We start from the raw sequence: 16402 nt of genomic DNA, 5'->3' as shown, positions 1-16402 counted from the left end.
CCATCTGATGCTATCTAGGGATAGATCATTAAAACCTAAATATCAGTTAATCTGAATTATATCAGTCATAGGAGGGCATGAGATACTGGAGTTGAGCAGAACATTCCAAACTTAGAACAGCAGCCAACCCCATAAAGCAGCAAAGTTTTCATTACACCCCGCTCCCCCTCCATCCTTCGTGTACACTGAATCATATTCAAAACCAATAACAACAGATTCACTATTTTCTTTACGCGCCTACAACTTGTGACTTACGTTTTCTGTGTGTTGGTGTCATTCAAGTGCATCTTAGTAATGTTTAGTGAATGTTTTTCTGTAGTCTTTACTTAGACGACCGGATCTCAAGGGAAAACAAGAATGCTAGTGAGTAGTGAGTAAATGCGGGAATAAAAAGAAATCTTCGGGAAGCAGAATGATAATCTTAACAGGCCATCGTGGTCACCTGGACAAAGGCTGCGTCTTCTAAGGGGGCACGACTCAGTCTAGAAACCACTGTGGTATGAGAGTGTAAGTTGCTGGGTATACGAAAATAGGCTAATGGGGTACTGTTGTGTCGGTGTAGTAGGATATGGGGTATCATTATGGGTGTATGGGGGGTTGAGGACATGGTGGTAATGGTGTATTGGAATTGGGGTATGATTATGGGGTTATGGAGGTTGAGGACATGTTGGTAATGGTGTATTGGAATTGGGGTATAAAGGAAGAGGGCATATGGTAAGCTGGTGCCAGGGCATGGGGGTATGGGGTGGAAGGGATACCTGGCATGGGTTTGGAACTATTGGGGTAGAGACTAAGAGCTACATGATAAGTTGTGGGTGTAGGGTGGTGCATGGTATGGTTATGGGAATGGGGATACGGGGAAAGGTTTTTATATTCAGGGGTAAAGTGGTCCAGGATTTATGGTACGTTTATGGGGCGAGCAAGTATTAAGGCAGAAGGTATACGGAAGGTGGTATATGGTAAGGGATAATTGGATAAGGCAGAGAGAGGTATTTTTCCGAGGGTATTGATGATAAGGGTATGGGGCAGCCCCCACCATGTAAGACTATAATCTCACTTACGTTACCTTTAACATTGCGAGAGAAAACAAGAGGCTTAGTGGATTACCCCAACGAGATAAATACTATTACTTCCACAAGTAAGAGAGATCTTTGGTGTATTGATAAACATAGGCCAAAAACCGAGAACACAATGCATAACAGTTCGATGGAAAGCGAAGAAGAATGCTCGGAATCGATTCTAAAGGTGTTCGTAGTGATAGAGCCAACTTTATATGATGGCAGTACCTTTCTCTAGTAAAGACGTACGTAGCTTACCCCAAGCACTTCTAGGCAACACATTTTAAGATGGATATAAGTTCTCTAGAAAGAACACAAAGGGGAAGGAGGAAAGAAGGAGGGAAGAAGGAGGGAGGAAGGAGTGACAAAAGTAATCCTTGGTATTAAGAATAATTTCTATCAGGAGAAAGTAAGAAAATATAAGTACATTCTATATAAAAAAAAAAAAAGGGCATAGAGCAAAGGGCATTGTGATCAAAGAACACAATTGGATAATATGACAAACTAAAGATGATATGAGTAAGATACGCAGAATCCAACCAATAAAAAACACGCAAAAAAAGTATTTTTAACCTTGGTCGATTCAGACTCAATAAGAATGTAGGAAAGCACTGGTTTGCAAACAGGAGATCACGACGAGTCGAATACGTCGCCAAATATCATAATATGGGCAAACACTATAGAAAGTTTCTAATGCAGAGTGGATGGCTACACGAGCGAGAGTATGTAGGTACTGTGAGGACGAACTGCCTCGCAAGGAGCAACATGCCAAGAACAATTTCCTTCCATTCTTACGTTTTTATGATGACTTAGAAAATGTGGCACCGAACCTCTGAGCTTAACCTAACCTGGAATCACTAGAAACATGCTGGCCAGATATTGGTCATTGTATAACCTTAAAGTAGTTGAAACGACCGACAAACAAGTTGGTAAATAATGAGTGATTATGGAACTTACCTCCGCGCGCGGGTGTGTGACAGCCATTAATCACAAGTGACAAGGGTTTCAGGAAATCATCAACTTTTACAAATTTCACAACCAATCACATTATGTTCAAGGAATGTATAGATTTCGTAACACTATATTGCACTGAAGCCATTTACCATCACTGTACGTTGAATAGTTTCCACAAAAGCACTTTAGTTACTATGTTCTTTCATCTAACCTTATAATAAGATCACGAGTGCTTTCACGAAAAATATTTCAACCATGTTCTTAGCCATTCAGTATTCGTAAAATGTTCCATCATTTTCACCAGTCGCTTTATCATGTGGTATCACTAACATAATATTCCGCAATCTCTATTATCAATATTTTCACCTTTTTTCCACCACACTGATCTTAATAACGGTCATAATATTTGCAAGATATTCACTGTATATCTTCACGTATCCTTTCAACACTGCAATGTATTCACCATATTGTACAACAATAAGTGTATGTCGATATGATATCACCATACTGATTACTGATACGACATACTCTTGTAATATGCTAGTCTTAAGTCTTACTATAATAACACATGATTTCACGGTCTCCATTTGTGACTCACTCCTCACTGTTAGGTACATGAGTGACGGTAGCCAGCTTTGCCGCAGCTGCCACTACCAGAGCACAGGCGATCCCACTCAAGAGAGGGGGTTGCACTCAATTTCTACCTATACCATTTTCCATCAAATCACTTACACTATGATTTGCTCAGAGCGTGTTGACGCCCCCACGGCACAACACCAACTGAAGCATCTGGAGGAGGAACGAGTGAATGATATCATCGCATAAGTGACATTACTATATTTCACTATTTCTCTACGGTGTCATTAAGGTTGGATTCTAAATCTAACAACAATTAATGTTGCGTCTTATGATATTCATAACCGTCGCTGGGTAAGGTTCATATTCGTGGGTGTGGTCCACGAGTGAGGTAGGGAGGAGCAACGGTCGTTTGGCAGTTCATTGGAATCGCAGCCTTGTGTACTGCCACGGAGCTACCCTGACATGCTGGGTCAGGTGAGGCTACGGTGTACATACCACTCTGGTGTATAACATGACGCAACATATAAAGATGTCAGAACAGAGTGATCAACATAAGGATTATAGGACTATACAAGGCAACTCCAAACCACGGGAAGCATGCCTGTATTTCTGTAAGTACACACACACACACACGAGCCTACAACAGGTGTGTGTGTGTGTGTGTGTGTGTCATTTACACTGACAGATGGACTCCTAGTAAGGAGTGGTATGAGCTGATTTAGTATAAACTGTGATGGGTTTCTAACAACAGCAGAGAGGACACCACATCCAGCCGACGTCAAACTTCTCTTCTTGAAGATTTTATCGTGTGTCAAGTTTTCACGCACACGCTATGAAGAGTACAATAACAGATTACACTAATTATTACTGACGCAACATATGAGGTGTGTGCACTTTACTCACCAGTACATTTGTCTTACTTCTTAGTTGACGAGCGACTGACATTTGCCTGGCTCTCAACCCTATCAGCGAACTATTAGGGTTGCGTGAGTAGAAAGAAGGTCGCGTTTGGCTGTCAGGGTCTTTCATCAGACACCTGTGTAGTCACATCAATGGTAGATAAGGGCCGCTCAGGTGGGCACAAAGCGATGACTGTGGCGAGAAGCCGTAATCACGGAGCAAGTATGTGTGATGGCAGGGGTGAGGTGCTTATACCACTGAGGGTTGGGGAGGAGACATTGGAAAACAGCAATGACGTCGACTGTTTTGCTGAGACATTGGAAAATTGTGATAAAGTCGAATGCTTTGCTGTGTTTTGTCCTTCTCTCTCCCTCAAAGCTCCCTGTGGGCAGAAACATTTGATGTTATCATCCATCCAGTATTCAAGTTGCGTTCTAAGCTGGGACCTGTATCAGTTTCTCCCCGCTTTGCTTTACCCAGCCAACAAGCGTGAGGTAACGATCCATCTTCCTCGCTGTCAACTGGTTATTTCGCCTCCCTTTCTTCTTCTTCTTGTGTCGATTCCACGAAACCCTCTGGCTGTCACTTCTTCCGCATGAGGCTTGACCAGCTTGACCACATCAACTTCTTCCAAATCCACAGACTTCATTTTTGAGGATGGCATCACAATGCCTTCAAGGTTGTGCCAGCATGCGTTCCCGCCAGGTCTTGCATATTTTCATCCATAGCGCAGGCACAGAGTTCATCCTACGTTCTCTTATTATTTGTCATGGCATGGAGGATGCTTTAATGGCCTAACGGGGCCAGATACTACCTTTAAGAAAGTGAAAAAATGTTGACCTCACATAATACATTCGGGATATCTTTATCCCTCCTTGAACACCACTGTTAGGGTGTAGGTTACACAGCTGGGGAGTTATAGGATAGTGGAATTAACTACCGTCTGATTTTGTTAAGGATAAGATCATCAAAACCCTTATAGCCTATTGTATCATCGTAGGAGTAGGTTTGTAAAACTTTGAAACTGAGACCAGGGTACACGGCAGTAGTGCTCCATCTCCACACAAAAATAGTCCACATCTAGGTTTTAAGAACATGTACTGTTTTAAAATTCTTTTATTTTCTCGCCAGTGAGCATGCAGAGTATGGTGGCTCAGATCCTTTAAATCCTGGGGATTCTAAGAACGTTACAAGAGCACTGGCTTGCACTTAAAATCACCCCAGCATTGCCGCACAAGAATAGTGTTAAGTGATTTTAAGCTGTTTCAAAGCCTTGAGTATCCTACTGCCTGGAAATATATGTCCTGCTGGCCGTATGCCTCCAATTAAATCAGTTTCATCAGCATTAAACATTGTCTGAAAAAAAAAAAATTGTTCATACTATATATTTTCAAAGGCGAGATAAGGCTAAGGAATATTATGGGTACAGGAAGATGATGCTCCTACGGTGAAATCAACCTACATCTGGTCGCTGAGACTAGTGAGTCTAACGGCATGAGCATCAGCAACCTGCCTCAGTGTGCCTCAGGCTGTTTAAGGAAAGATGTTTTTTGCCTAACTCCTCCTGGCTGCCACTTTATTTTAGGAGTTTCTCTTCTTGGCGCTGGATTTCCCCCACGTGTACTTTAAGATGGTTGGCTCTTACCTTTCTAAAGAGGAAAAATCCCAAATTCTCTCCTGGAAGCAAGAAAATGTGGGTACACGGGAATTTTACAAGCGCAATAGGCGTCGGATAACACAATTAGGTGACTGTGTTGTTGACTGGTTAGTTAGGATTTTCGATGTATGTACTGATCATGATGAATTGCCTTAGGATTGGCAGAATACATGTGTAGTGCCACTGCATAAAGAAAAGGGGTGTAAATGTGAGTAATCACACCACAGAAGTAGAAGTCTGTGGAGGGAACCTGGCAAATCGTACGGGAGAGTGGTGATCCAGAGGGTGAAAGCATCAGATTGGACAGGAACAGTGTGGTTTCAGAAGAGGTATAGGAAGTATGGATCAGGTGTTTCCTTTAAAGAATGTGAGAAATACCTTGAGGAATAGAGGGATTTGTATGTGACATTTATGGATCTGAGAGAGCGTACGATAGGGGTTGAGAGAGATGCCTTGTGGAAGGTCTTAAGATTATATGGTGCAGAAGGAAAGCTACTGGAAGCAGCGAGTCTTTATGGAGGGCGTAAGGCATGTTTACAAGTAGGGAGTCGGGAGAGTGAGTGGTTCCAAGTGAAGGTAGGTCTGCAGCAGGGATGTGTGATGTCACTATGGCTGTTTGATTTGTTTATAGATGGGGTAGTAAGGGACGTAAATGCAAGAGTCGTGAAGGGAGCGCCGGTTATGTAGTCTTAAGGGGATGAGAGTGACTCTCATCCCCTTCAATCATCTTGTTGCTTGCTGATGACATGGCAATGGTTGCAGATTCGAGTAAGAAACTGGGTAAATTGGCAACTGGACATGGCAGTGAATGGAACCATGGAAGTGGAACTGGGTCATAGGGTGGGTGAGACAGTGAAGGGTTTGGGAGCACTGAAGAATGTGTGGAAAGGTCGTTATCTGGGTAGGCAAAAATGTGCATGTTTGAAGGTATTGTAGTCCCAGCAGTGTTACATGAACACAAGGCTATACAGTAGACAGGGATTTCCGGAAGAAGATGGATGTGTTGGAAATCAAATGTTTGAGGACAATATGCGGTGTGATGAGGGTTGATCGAGTACGTGATAAATGGGTGAAAGAGATGTGTGGTGATAGGAGAGTGTGGTTGAGAGAGGTGAAAAGAGAGCGCTAAAATGGTCTGGACATATGGAGCAAATGAGTGGGTTGACAATAAGAGGATATTTGTGTCAGAAGTGGAGGGGAAAGGAGAAGGGGAAGACCAAATTGAAGATGGGAGGATGAAGTGAAAGTGATTTTGACTGGGGCCTGAACATGCAAGAAGTTGAAAGTCGTTTACAGGATGGTATGAATTGGAACGATGTGGTATACGGGGGTCGACGTGCTGTCAATTTACTGAACTAGGGTATGTGAAGTGGCTGGGGGAAACCACGGAAAGGTCTGTGATAGGAGGCTCTGGTTTCGGCGCATTGCACATGGACTTGAGAGAATGACCTTACTTCGTCTGTTTATGACCTTACAACGCTAACGAGGGCAACGGCGATCAAGTGTGGGGATATATATATATATATATATATATATATATATATATATATATATATATATATATATATATATATATATATATATATATATATATATAGTGTCAAAGATCCGATCGACTTTTGCAAGCGACCGTACTCAAATATTTTTTTCACTTATGCCCGCACAGATGAGAGATGTAAAGTGTGTTATGAAACTGTAACTGGAGAACTCTTTAGATTCATTCGTTTTGTGCCTTTGATATCTACTTCCACCTATCACAACACAATGAAATCTTCTTTTTTGTTTAAGGCGTATCCCTTAATATTTCCAGTTTAGAGTGATACAGGATCTTTTCAGTATTGCTTATCTTTAGATTTGTCGAGATGCAGATTTCAAAGGGAACCCTTTCTGCTCATATTTCTTTTGAGTTCATTTTCCGTGTATCATTACTCGTATCATTTTAAACTTTAACCTTTGAAAGAAAATCTAAAAGGATTTCATAATATTTCGGGTTCAGGCTTTTGACTTCACGACCTTTGACCTTATCATCTTTGAACGTAGGGTGTTTGCAGAGTACGTCAAACCTTGGCACGCAATTGCCTCTCTTCTTTTCTAATCAGCTTCGCTTTGCTCACTACTCCTGCATTCTACCATCAAGAGTACTCTTGATGTGCACAGTGTGTCAGGTCTTTGAAAACTAGACTACGTAAGTCCTCCTACTTTAAGAACTATATCATGTCCTTAAAATGGTTTAGCCATCACACTCAAGTACTCGTGTCAATGTCATTGTAGTTTGTGTCCAAAACTAACTAAATCATCGAAGTCAAGGGGTAAGAATGTCATAATCAAATATATAATCTTTTTATTATTCGAATAAGTGATTTTTATGGGATTGTCAGGACTTCTTGTATAATGATTTTTTTTTTTTTCCTTTTTGTGTTTGGGGTTGTCATTCTTGAGGGCTGAAGATGCTGGCAGAGGGTAATTCCATTGCAAGGATTTGATTCACTGAACTCATTGAGCTACGCCATTAACTCAACAACCTAAATGCCCAGAAGTATGTCATGATTTCAGATGGGATTGCGCCTTCTTCTTTATGACCATGCTGATGTTAGTCCATATGGTGTGTATACATGATCTTAGTCACCACTTAACTTATGTAAAAGGGATCAAGCTACTATACTCAGAAGGTTCCGCTATCGTGTAAGGAGTCACCGTAGCATTCATTTTACTTGATGGTTCAGAAATACCTCCCCACTTATTCTCTTTTGCCTTATGCTATATAGTTTTGTCTTTCGTGGGCAGCTACGACCTGCGACAGACGGGCGGGCGACACTGGAGCGACGAGACGGTGTTCGGCCAGCGAGCTCACTTCGACCTTAAGTTGAACCCTCCCAGCCTGAGGGTGAGCCCGGTGAGGCCAGGTGACCAGGACACCTACCGCTGCAGGGTCGACTACGAGAAGGGGCCATCCAAGACCTCCACCGTCCACTTGGCTGTTATCGGTGAGTTCGCGTCCATCATCCCACACTCGGGTTTCCATCTCAATACACCCTCCTCCTGTTGAGCTTCATACCTTACTAACACTCTTGCATTACATCCTGATGCCTCTTTACCTCCTACGAATTTCTGCTCTGAGCATTTGTTTTGTCTCTATTATACTTTCACTCACCCCAATACTAACCCTCCTGTCCATATCATTATTACCTCAACGTCGATGCCTTATTTGCCATCTAGCAATAGTGCTGCTGGTCCTGTCACTCAGTTTATGATAATCAGTCACCAGATGTCATCCACATCAAATGCTCTGGAAGAAATTTGCCAAACTGAGAAATTCGCGACTATAACGCGAGTCACTGTCCTTAGTGACCCGGTGCGTGTCTGTCTCCATAGTGCCACCGTCGCCTGCCGTGGTGACGGACGAGAGCGGATCAGTCGTAGATGGGGCTGCCGGCCCCTACCTAGAGGGAGGGAGAGTCGTCCTCACCTGTAAGACCATAGGAGGTAAGTCACTCGTCCTGTCTCACCCGTAAGACGGTGGAAGGTTCATCATTTGGCATGTGTCACCGAGTGGACCATCGGAGGTGTTCTATATAAGATCATAAGGACCATCGGACGGTGTTCTGTATAAGACCATAGGCGATCAGTCTTCCTTTACGTGTCACATTAGAGGTGGGATGTTAAGTCTTGTGTCACTCGTAGGACTCTGGGGAGTTACTCATTAGCTATGTGTCACTCTGAAGACCACAGGAGGTGGTTCATTTTGTCCTGTGTCACCTGCAGTGCCGCAGGGTGTGTCATTACCTCTTTCCCACCTGATTGTCCTTCTAGGAAAGTTCTCATTGCTCAGATGGTAGCGTGACTGCAAGCAATACATCACTGATTTATAACCCCCTCTTCTGACAGTATGAGAAGGATCCACTGCAACTGGTAATGTTGCCACAAAATGCCACATCTTCCTCGCTTCGAAGTACACACACACACACACACACACACACACACACACACACACACACACACACACACACACACACACACACACGGACACACACCGGAACATCCACAGGACATAACAAGAAAAGAATAAAGAAACTTGTTAAAAAGGACGTAAAGAAATACTTTTATGGTATATGTGTGACGTATCAATGGAAGAGATTGATTGAGAACATGTTTAAAATAAATAATATATAAGTGATATCAGTTATCAAATATAGAATTTATGTATGAATGACATAGATTACATAGGATTTAAGAGGCCGTATGACAGTAAATTATGTTCAAAGAGATGGGGCCCCACGAGTGTAAAACTCCCATTCCGTACAGTACAGCTAGGTAATTATTAATAGGTAATTACACACACACACACACACCCACGCATACGACCGCGCGCGCGCGCGCGTGCAATTGGTGTAGCGGTTAGCGTTTCTGACCACGAGTCAGCACGGGCCAACCTTGGGTCGGACCCGTATGAGCATGAATCCTTGGCGAGGCAGTCGGCCTCACTTGAATCTAGGTGTTTATCCTCCTATTTGGGGCTGGTCGATGTATAGGTACATAGTTTAGGCTGTGTGCGTGTGTGTGTGTGTGTGTGTGTGTGTGTGTGTGTGTGTGTGTGTGTGTGTGTGTGTGTGTGTGTGTGCGTACATACTTAAGAATAAAGACATTATACATAATTATATACACGGTTAAGAGACTGGCAACACTACGACCATAAAACACTTTCCATGTAACACAAACAATAACCACACAGAGAGACAGACAGACAGACAGACAGACAGATAGACACACACACACACACACACACACACACACACACACACACACACACACACAAGAAAAAGAATGTTATAACAAGATCCCTCCAGTGGACGACGATGAGTCAGATAATGTGAGAATCTGTGACAGCTGGGCTGGGCTGGGAAAAACAAACTGACAAACCATACACTAGCAGGCCAAGCCACGAAGAAAAAAAAAAAAGAGAGAGAGAGCGGGCGTAATTACTCTTTCTACAAGGACAGACGTAAATGTCTATCTGGCATGCAAAAATCCCATCTTGTCTGGCCTTGCATGAGGGAAAATTAGTAGATAATCAGTACTGAGTACACCAGGCAGCTGGTGTCACATTAAACCAACGGGACGGGACGAGAGTTGAATATATCTTTATGAACGTTCTGGGCAGTCGGCTCAAAATCAACGAGTCAACAAACTCAACCCATCCAGTAGAAAATGAGAACTTACATACGATAGTGACGACGGCCACCTTGCTTCTTTAATCTCTCTGGTCCTTGCTGCTGAGGGCTGGAATAAACACCAAGCCAAGATTCCTCCTCCGAGGCGCAGCCATTTTTTGGGAAGACGCAGTGATAACTTACGACAGAGCGGAATGAGACATGTTCCTGTAATTAAGAGTAGGTTCAAAGGTGCTCGAGGCCCTAGGGTAAACATGTCGTGATTTAACTTGTGTATTTACACCGACCTTTATGATTATAAGCACACATACAGACGCACGCAGCAAAGTATATATATATATATATATATATATATATATATATATATATATATATATATATATATATATATATAATATATATATAATATATATATAATATATATATATATATATATATATATATATATATATATATATATATATATATATATATATATATATATATATATATATATATATATATTCTTTCTTTCTTTCTTATACTATTCGCTATTTCCCGCGATAGCGAGGTAGCGTTAAGAACAGAGGACTGGGCCTTTGAGGGAATATCCTCACCTGGACCTCTTCTCTGTTCCTTCTTTTGGAAAATTAAAAAAAAAAAAAAAAAAAAAAACGAGAGGGGAGGATTTCCAGCCCCCCGCTCCCTTCCCTTTTAGTCGCCTTCTACGACACGCAGGGAATACGTGGGAAGTATTCTTTCTCCCCTATCCCCAGGGAAATATATATATATATATATATATATATATATATATATATATATATATATATATATATATATATATATATATATATATAAAAGGTGAGGGAGCGGGGGGCTGGAAATCCTCCCCTGTCATTATTTTTTTAATTTTCTAAAAGAAGGAACAGAGAAGGGGGCCAGGTGAGGATATTCCCTCAAAGGCCCACTTCTCTGTTCTTAACGCTACCTCGCTAACGCGGGAAATGGCGTATAGTTTGAAAGAAAAAGAAATATATATATATATATATATATATATATATATATATATATATATATATATATATATATATATATATATATATATATATATATATATATATATATGTGTGTGTGTGTGTGTGTGTGTGTGTGTGTGTGTGTGTGTGTGTGTCCACATAGATATGTATATATAATGAATTGAAAATAATAGGAATAATACAATCATCGTGACTGGCGCTGCCACTGCATAAAAACTAGTCATGTAGACAAAGCTTTTTTCACTGGCTATGTACTATTTGCATATCATATGAACCAATGAATAAATGAAACTTCAAATACGGCTTTATTTAAAACCTATTGTTTTCCCTTTTAAATTCCACCGCGCACATTCTACCTTATCTTTACTCTGTATTATTTCATCAGCTGCTCAACAACCAATTCCTTCTGTGAGATCATTTGCCAGCGAGTATGTGGCTCTCGGATCACACCTTGCGTCCAGAACGATCAGGTCGCCTCCAGGAGAAAAGGGCTTCCTAAGGGTTCTTAGCCAAGGGCCCCGTAGACCCTGATCATGTATCTAAAACACTATAGGTGGCGCCGCTCTCTCGTAACACCTGTCTACCGCCTGGACAGACCAACAGATGTGTGTCTTAAGAACCCAGCCTGCGAAGTACGGAGGAACTTTGCGAGTAGTGTCTCATTACACAGTATCTCCTCCTCCTCCCCTCATGTTTCCACGGTCCATTAGTTTCAATGTAGTTCTAAGAACTTCAGGGTATATCCAGCGATCCGAGACGTCATTAAGTGAGAAGGATTAAGAACCTCTTTTTATTATCTTTTTCATCTCCCCTTCCAAGGATCCTTTCTGTGGTATGTCCAGTACAGAGAGTATAGGAGTTTGAGTCGCCTCCTGCACTTGCTGAGTGGCAGTGACACATAATCTCTTCTGCGAGAGAAGAGCTCTCAGCCACACTGTCTTTCCGGTATGAGGAAGGGATCTAGGAGAGATCAGATGGCTAATGGAGGGTTACAGTTACCCTCTCGACTTGTGTATTGTCGGCGTCAGTGGTGGTCAGGGCAGGCAGGCAGGTGGGCTCACTCACCATCTAGCACTGTAGCGAAGGGAACGTTAAGTGCCAGTCAGGTGAGAAACGATGACATCGATGGGTAATCGCTGCAAATGTGTCGTTGGTGTTGTACAAGGTACGGTGCTTTCTTGTGTGGGGTCTCATCATCCACGCTGACTCAGTGGCAGGTGTCAAATGTTTCTGCTGCTGGTTTTCGGTGCTTTAATGTTTGCATTCATACACTGAGGACCTTTTCCTTTCCTCACCCATCTTTTTTTTTTCTCCTCCTCCACTAGAGGTAAAGAGTAAACATCATTTACGAAGATGATATAATGTAGCATAAACTGCGATTCTGAGGAAATTGTCCACTTTGTCGATATGAATAACATTAATGAAATGATTATATGTTTCGAAAGCCGCTCATATATACATGAGCCCCAAATCATGTCTTGAAACACGGTATATCCCAAGGGGTTAGGTTATACAATTTCCGTAGTCTTTAATCTAGAGAAATGTGAAGGTGATGTCTCACAATTCAGGAGGGTAAGTTGTCAGTGTGTGCTGAATTTCTCAGTATAATAATGTTCACGGCCATAATTCCCTTTTTTAGATTTGATATTTATGTCTGTCATTAGTTATATATATATATATATATATATATATATATATATATATATATATATATATATATATATATATATATATATATATATATATATTCTTACACTGAAATACTGTCTTTTTATCCACTAAGATCTCTTGTATCCATTAACACATTAAGGATTATAAAAGACATTAAGCAGAGTGTAGGTCATGGCTTATTAAGCTAAACCTCGTTTCGTGTGTGGGTGTGTGCAGGTCGGCCGTCGCCTACGTTAGTGTGGCTGCGGGACGGGCGCCTGGTGGAGGATTCGTACACTGTGGACCACCGTGGCCAGGTGAGGAACCTGCTCCACCTGGACAACCTCTCCCGTGACCTCCTAGACGCCTCATTCACCTGCCGGGCCACAAACAACAACATAACGCGGCCCCTCGACACCACCGTAACGATCAACATGACGCGTGAGTTGTCTTTGGCCTTCTTATCTTTAAGTCTCCAGAACCTGTATAGATGTAAGACTGGTATCAGGGAATGTATCTTTAATCATGTGATTTCACCATATCTATCTATAATATGTGTATCTGGGTGGGTTGCGCCATCCTTTCGTCTGTTTCCTTACGCTACCTCGCTAACGCGGGAGACAGCGACAAAGTATAATAAACAGAATTAAATGAAATATATATATATATATATATATATATATATATATATATATATATATATATATATATATATATATATATATATATATATATATATTGCATATACTTTATGCTTTAAGTCCTGAATTTTGAAGTAAAGTAGGTCCCCAGATTTCCACCAAGAATTCCATGAAGCAGAGATCATGACAGTTTTCCACTATCGAAATCGTCAGTGACATGGGCTCATCACATTAACACTGGCTGGCATCTACCACATACATAACTCTAAGGGATAGACTCTCGTAAAATGCCTACTGATCTACTGATAGCTTAAATTCATAATTCAATGTAGGAGAGGAAAATGGACAGAATCTTTAATTCCATAGCCACGCAGTACCTCCCTAACAAGATGTCAATTCTGGGTTATCTCGTGTATTTCCTCGCCACAGACGTGTGAGGTTTGTGTTGTGACCTTACCACAAACGTAACTATAAATGAGTAATGTTTTGCCCCCTCGTCATCACCACCAATGTGTGTGGTTACTGCATCTTATCGTCACCATCAACAAACCCTCGAATGCTGTGTCGTTCTAGAGCCGTCGTCACCATAGTGTGAAAATATTCTGTCCCGCCTTTCTCTCCATTCGCAATGGCGTTCGGGGTGACGTGTTTTTTCAATCGTGTTCACAGGGGCTCGTACGTGCGTTTTCAAGACTCTCATTAATGAAATCTCTCTTTTTAATGACTGCTCCAGTCGAGGTAAGAGCCTTACTTGAAATATGAAAAGGGTGGATGTTAGGGAGAAATGAGAAAAGAGAGTGGGAAAAAAAATAAACTCTGGGTCTCAGAGGGAATGAGGTTGAAAAGGGGTTCTAAAGCATTGTGGTGAACATAAAAGAAAATACACCACAATGACCCATCTCTGAGTGGCCAGCTACCACGTTAAAGTCATGTGATACAGTAGCTTTAGTAGCATCAGGGGATCTAGGGTTAAGGTAGAGGCACACAAGCAGCCAAGTCGCGAGAGCAGAAACCGAAGCAATATCTGCAGAAGAGGGAAAGTGAACCCACATTACGATGTAGGACAAGTAGATCGAGTATGGAGATCAGATTGGGAGAGACGATGAGCCTGATTGCTTTGGACTACTCTGTCTAGTAAGTCTGTACAGCTAGAACTTTCTCATACGTGAAACAGTGCTCCACACAAGGACAGATCAGTTCTTGAAATGGTAAAACAACCGCTAAGAGAAAAACCAGATATGGCATCTGAGCAGAGCTCATGGTATTTGAACAGAACTCCTAATGTATTAGAGAGAGACTTGACTATATAAGTAATGTAGGGTTTCTAAGAAAGGTTAGATGTCACAGTCATATGAAGTATGTCAACTGTATTGATCGGTGGAATTACAGATCTATTAAAAGTGATGGGGATTTAGAAGGATAGATGGATATATATATATATATATATATATATATATATATATATATATATATATATATATATATATATATATATATATATATATATATCGTTTCAGAGGCATTAAACTTGTCCAGGATGCGTTTGCCCCACTGTGAAATACTGTCTAAGTTTACAGGATTAGTGAAAAGACGAGATGCAGATCAAGCAAGAGGGTATGGATTGGATTTAAAGGAACTGGATGAATGCTCTGTTGAACCGTCAACATATCTGGTTATTTGTTGAAGAAAGGGGAAAGAGTGAAGGAGACAGGACAGAATCCTGAGGGATGCCACTGTGGATAAGGAAAGGGAGAAGTTGATCCGTCGACAGTTACGGAAACACCTGTCATATCTATCTATCTATCTATCTATCTATCTATCTATATATATATATATATATATATATATATATATATATATATATATATATATATATATATATATATATATATATATATATATGGAAGACATAAAAGGTAACAAAGTCAGGAAGAAGCCAAAAGAAGGGAAATTTGGAGATGAGACCCCCAGTACAATACTTTGTCAAGAGCTTTCAACATATGAAGGGTGACAACACAGGATTCTCCCATGTCTCTCAAAGGTAAAGAAAAAGAAATGAAAAACACATGAAACTGTGGTAGGAAATGATATCACCAGTGGATTTTCCCTGGCGAATGTCATACCGACGATCAGAAAGAAGACTGTGACATTGAAGATGTTCATGATTTAAGAGTTGAGGAGGGATTCAGTGACCTTGGGAATAGTAGAAGTCGTAGGAACAAGATGACAGTTGCAATGGTTGTAACTGTTGCCCCTCTTTGGAATTAGCTGTGCCAATGAATGTTTCCAAGAAGAAGGAAAAGTATTTGTTTTTAAACGGAAGTGGAACGGCTGAGCAAGCCCATGTGCAAGTTTAGAAGCATAACCCTTTAAAAGAAAAGGTTGTATGCCTATTGAGAGAGAGAGAGAGAGAGAGAGAGAGAGAGAGAGAGAGAGAGAGAGAGAATTTTTTGGATTGCACAAAGAGAAATTCTAGGATTACCAAGGGAAACATCAGGGAGTGAAATTATTTCAGCAACGTTAAATAGATATAGTATCGTCAGGCGGAGAAACGAAGGATAAGGCACTGCGACAAAACTTGTTAAGAGAAAGTCCTATCAATGGATAAAGAGGTTGTTGCATTTTCTTTCGCTAATGGAGCACTTCGCCATTCGGGTAAAATACTTGCAGTGATTTCGAGCGCGGATGCAAGCTGAATGCGACTTGGAGGAAGGAGAGTTTTTACCACTTCCGACTTGCTAGGTTCCTTCCTGGAATGGCCTTACATTAAGGACGATTA

The 16402-nt window shown here is 41.2% G+C and overlaps 1 protein-coding gene across 1 annotated transcript in view; it reads left to right on the top strand.

The window, feature by feature from the left end:
- The window catches only part of LOC139764464 (hemicentin-1-like), a 253923-nt gene that overhangs the window by 172241 nt on the left and 65280 nt on the right, over positions 1-16402 (top strand). Inside the window, exons 4-6 of the mRNA XM_071691018.1 lie at positions 7933-8132; positions 8521-8631; positions 13220-13423. Of these exons, the coding sequence (XP_071547119.1) occupies positions 7933-8132; positions 8521-8631; positions 13220-13423 (515 nt within the window). The remainder of the gene's footprint in view (positions 1-7932; positions 8133-8520; positions 8632-13219; positions 13424-16402) is intronic.

The sequence above is a fragment of the Panulirus ornatus genome, chromosome 4 (assembly GCF_036320965.1).
Source record: "Panulirus ornatus isolate Po-2019 chromosome 4, ASM3632096v1, whole genome shotgun sequence".
Taxonomy (NCBI): Eukaryota; Metazoa; Arthropoda; class Malacostraca; order Decapoda; family Palinuridae; genus Panulirus; species Panulirus ornatus.
Note: the sequence above shows the minus strand (reverse complement) of the source record. Positions and strands in the feature narration are given on the sequence as shown.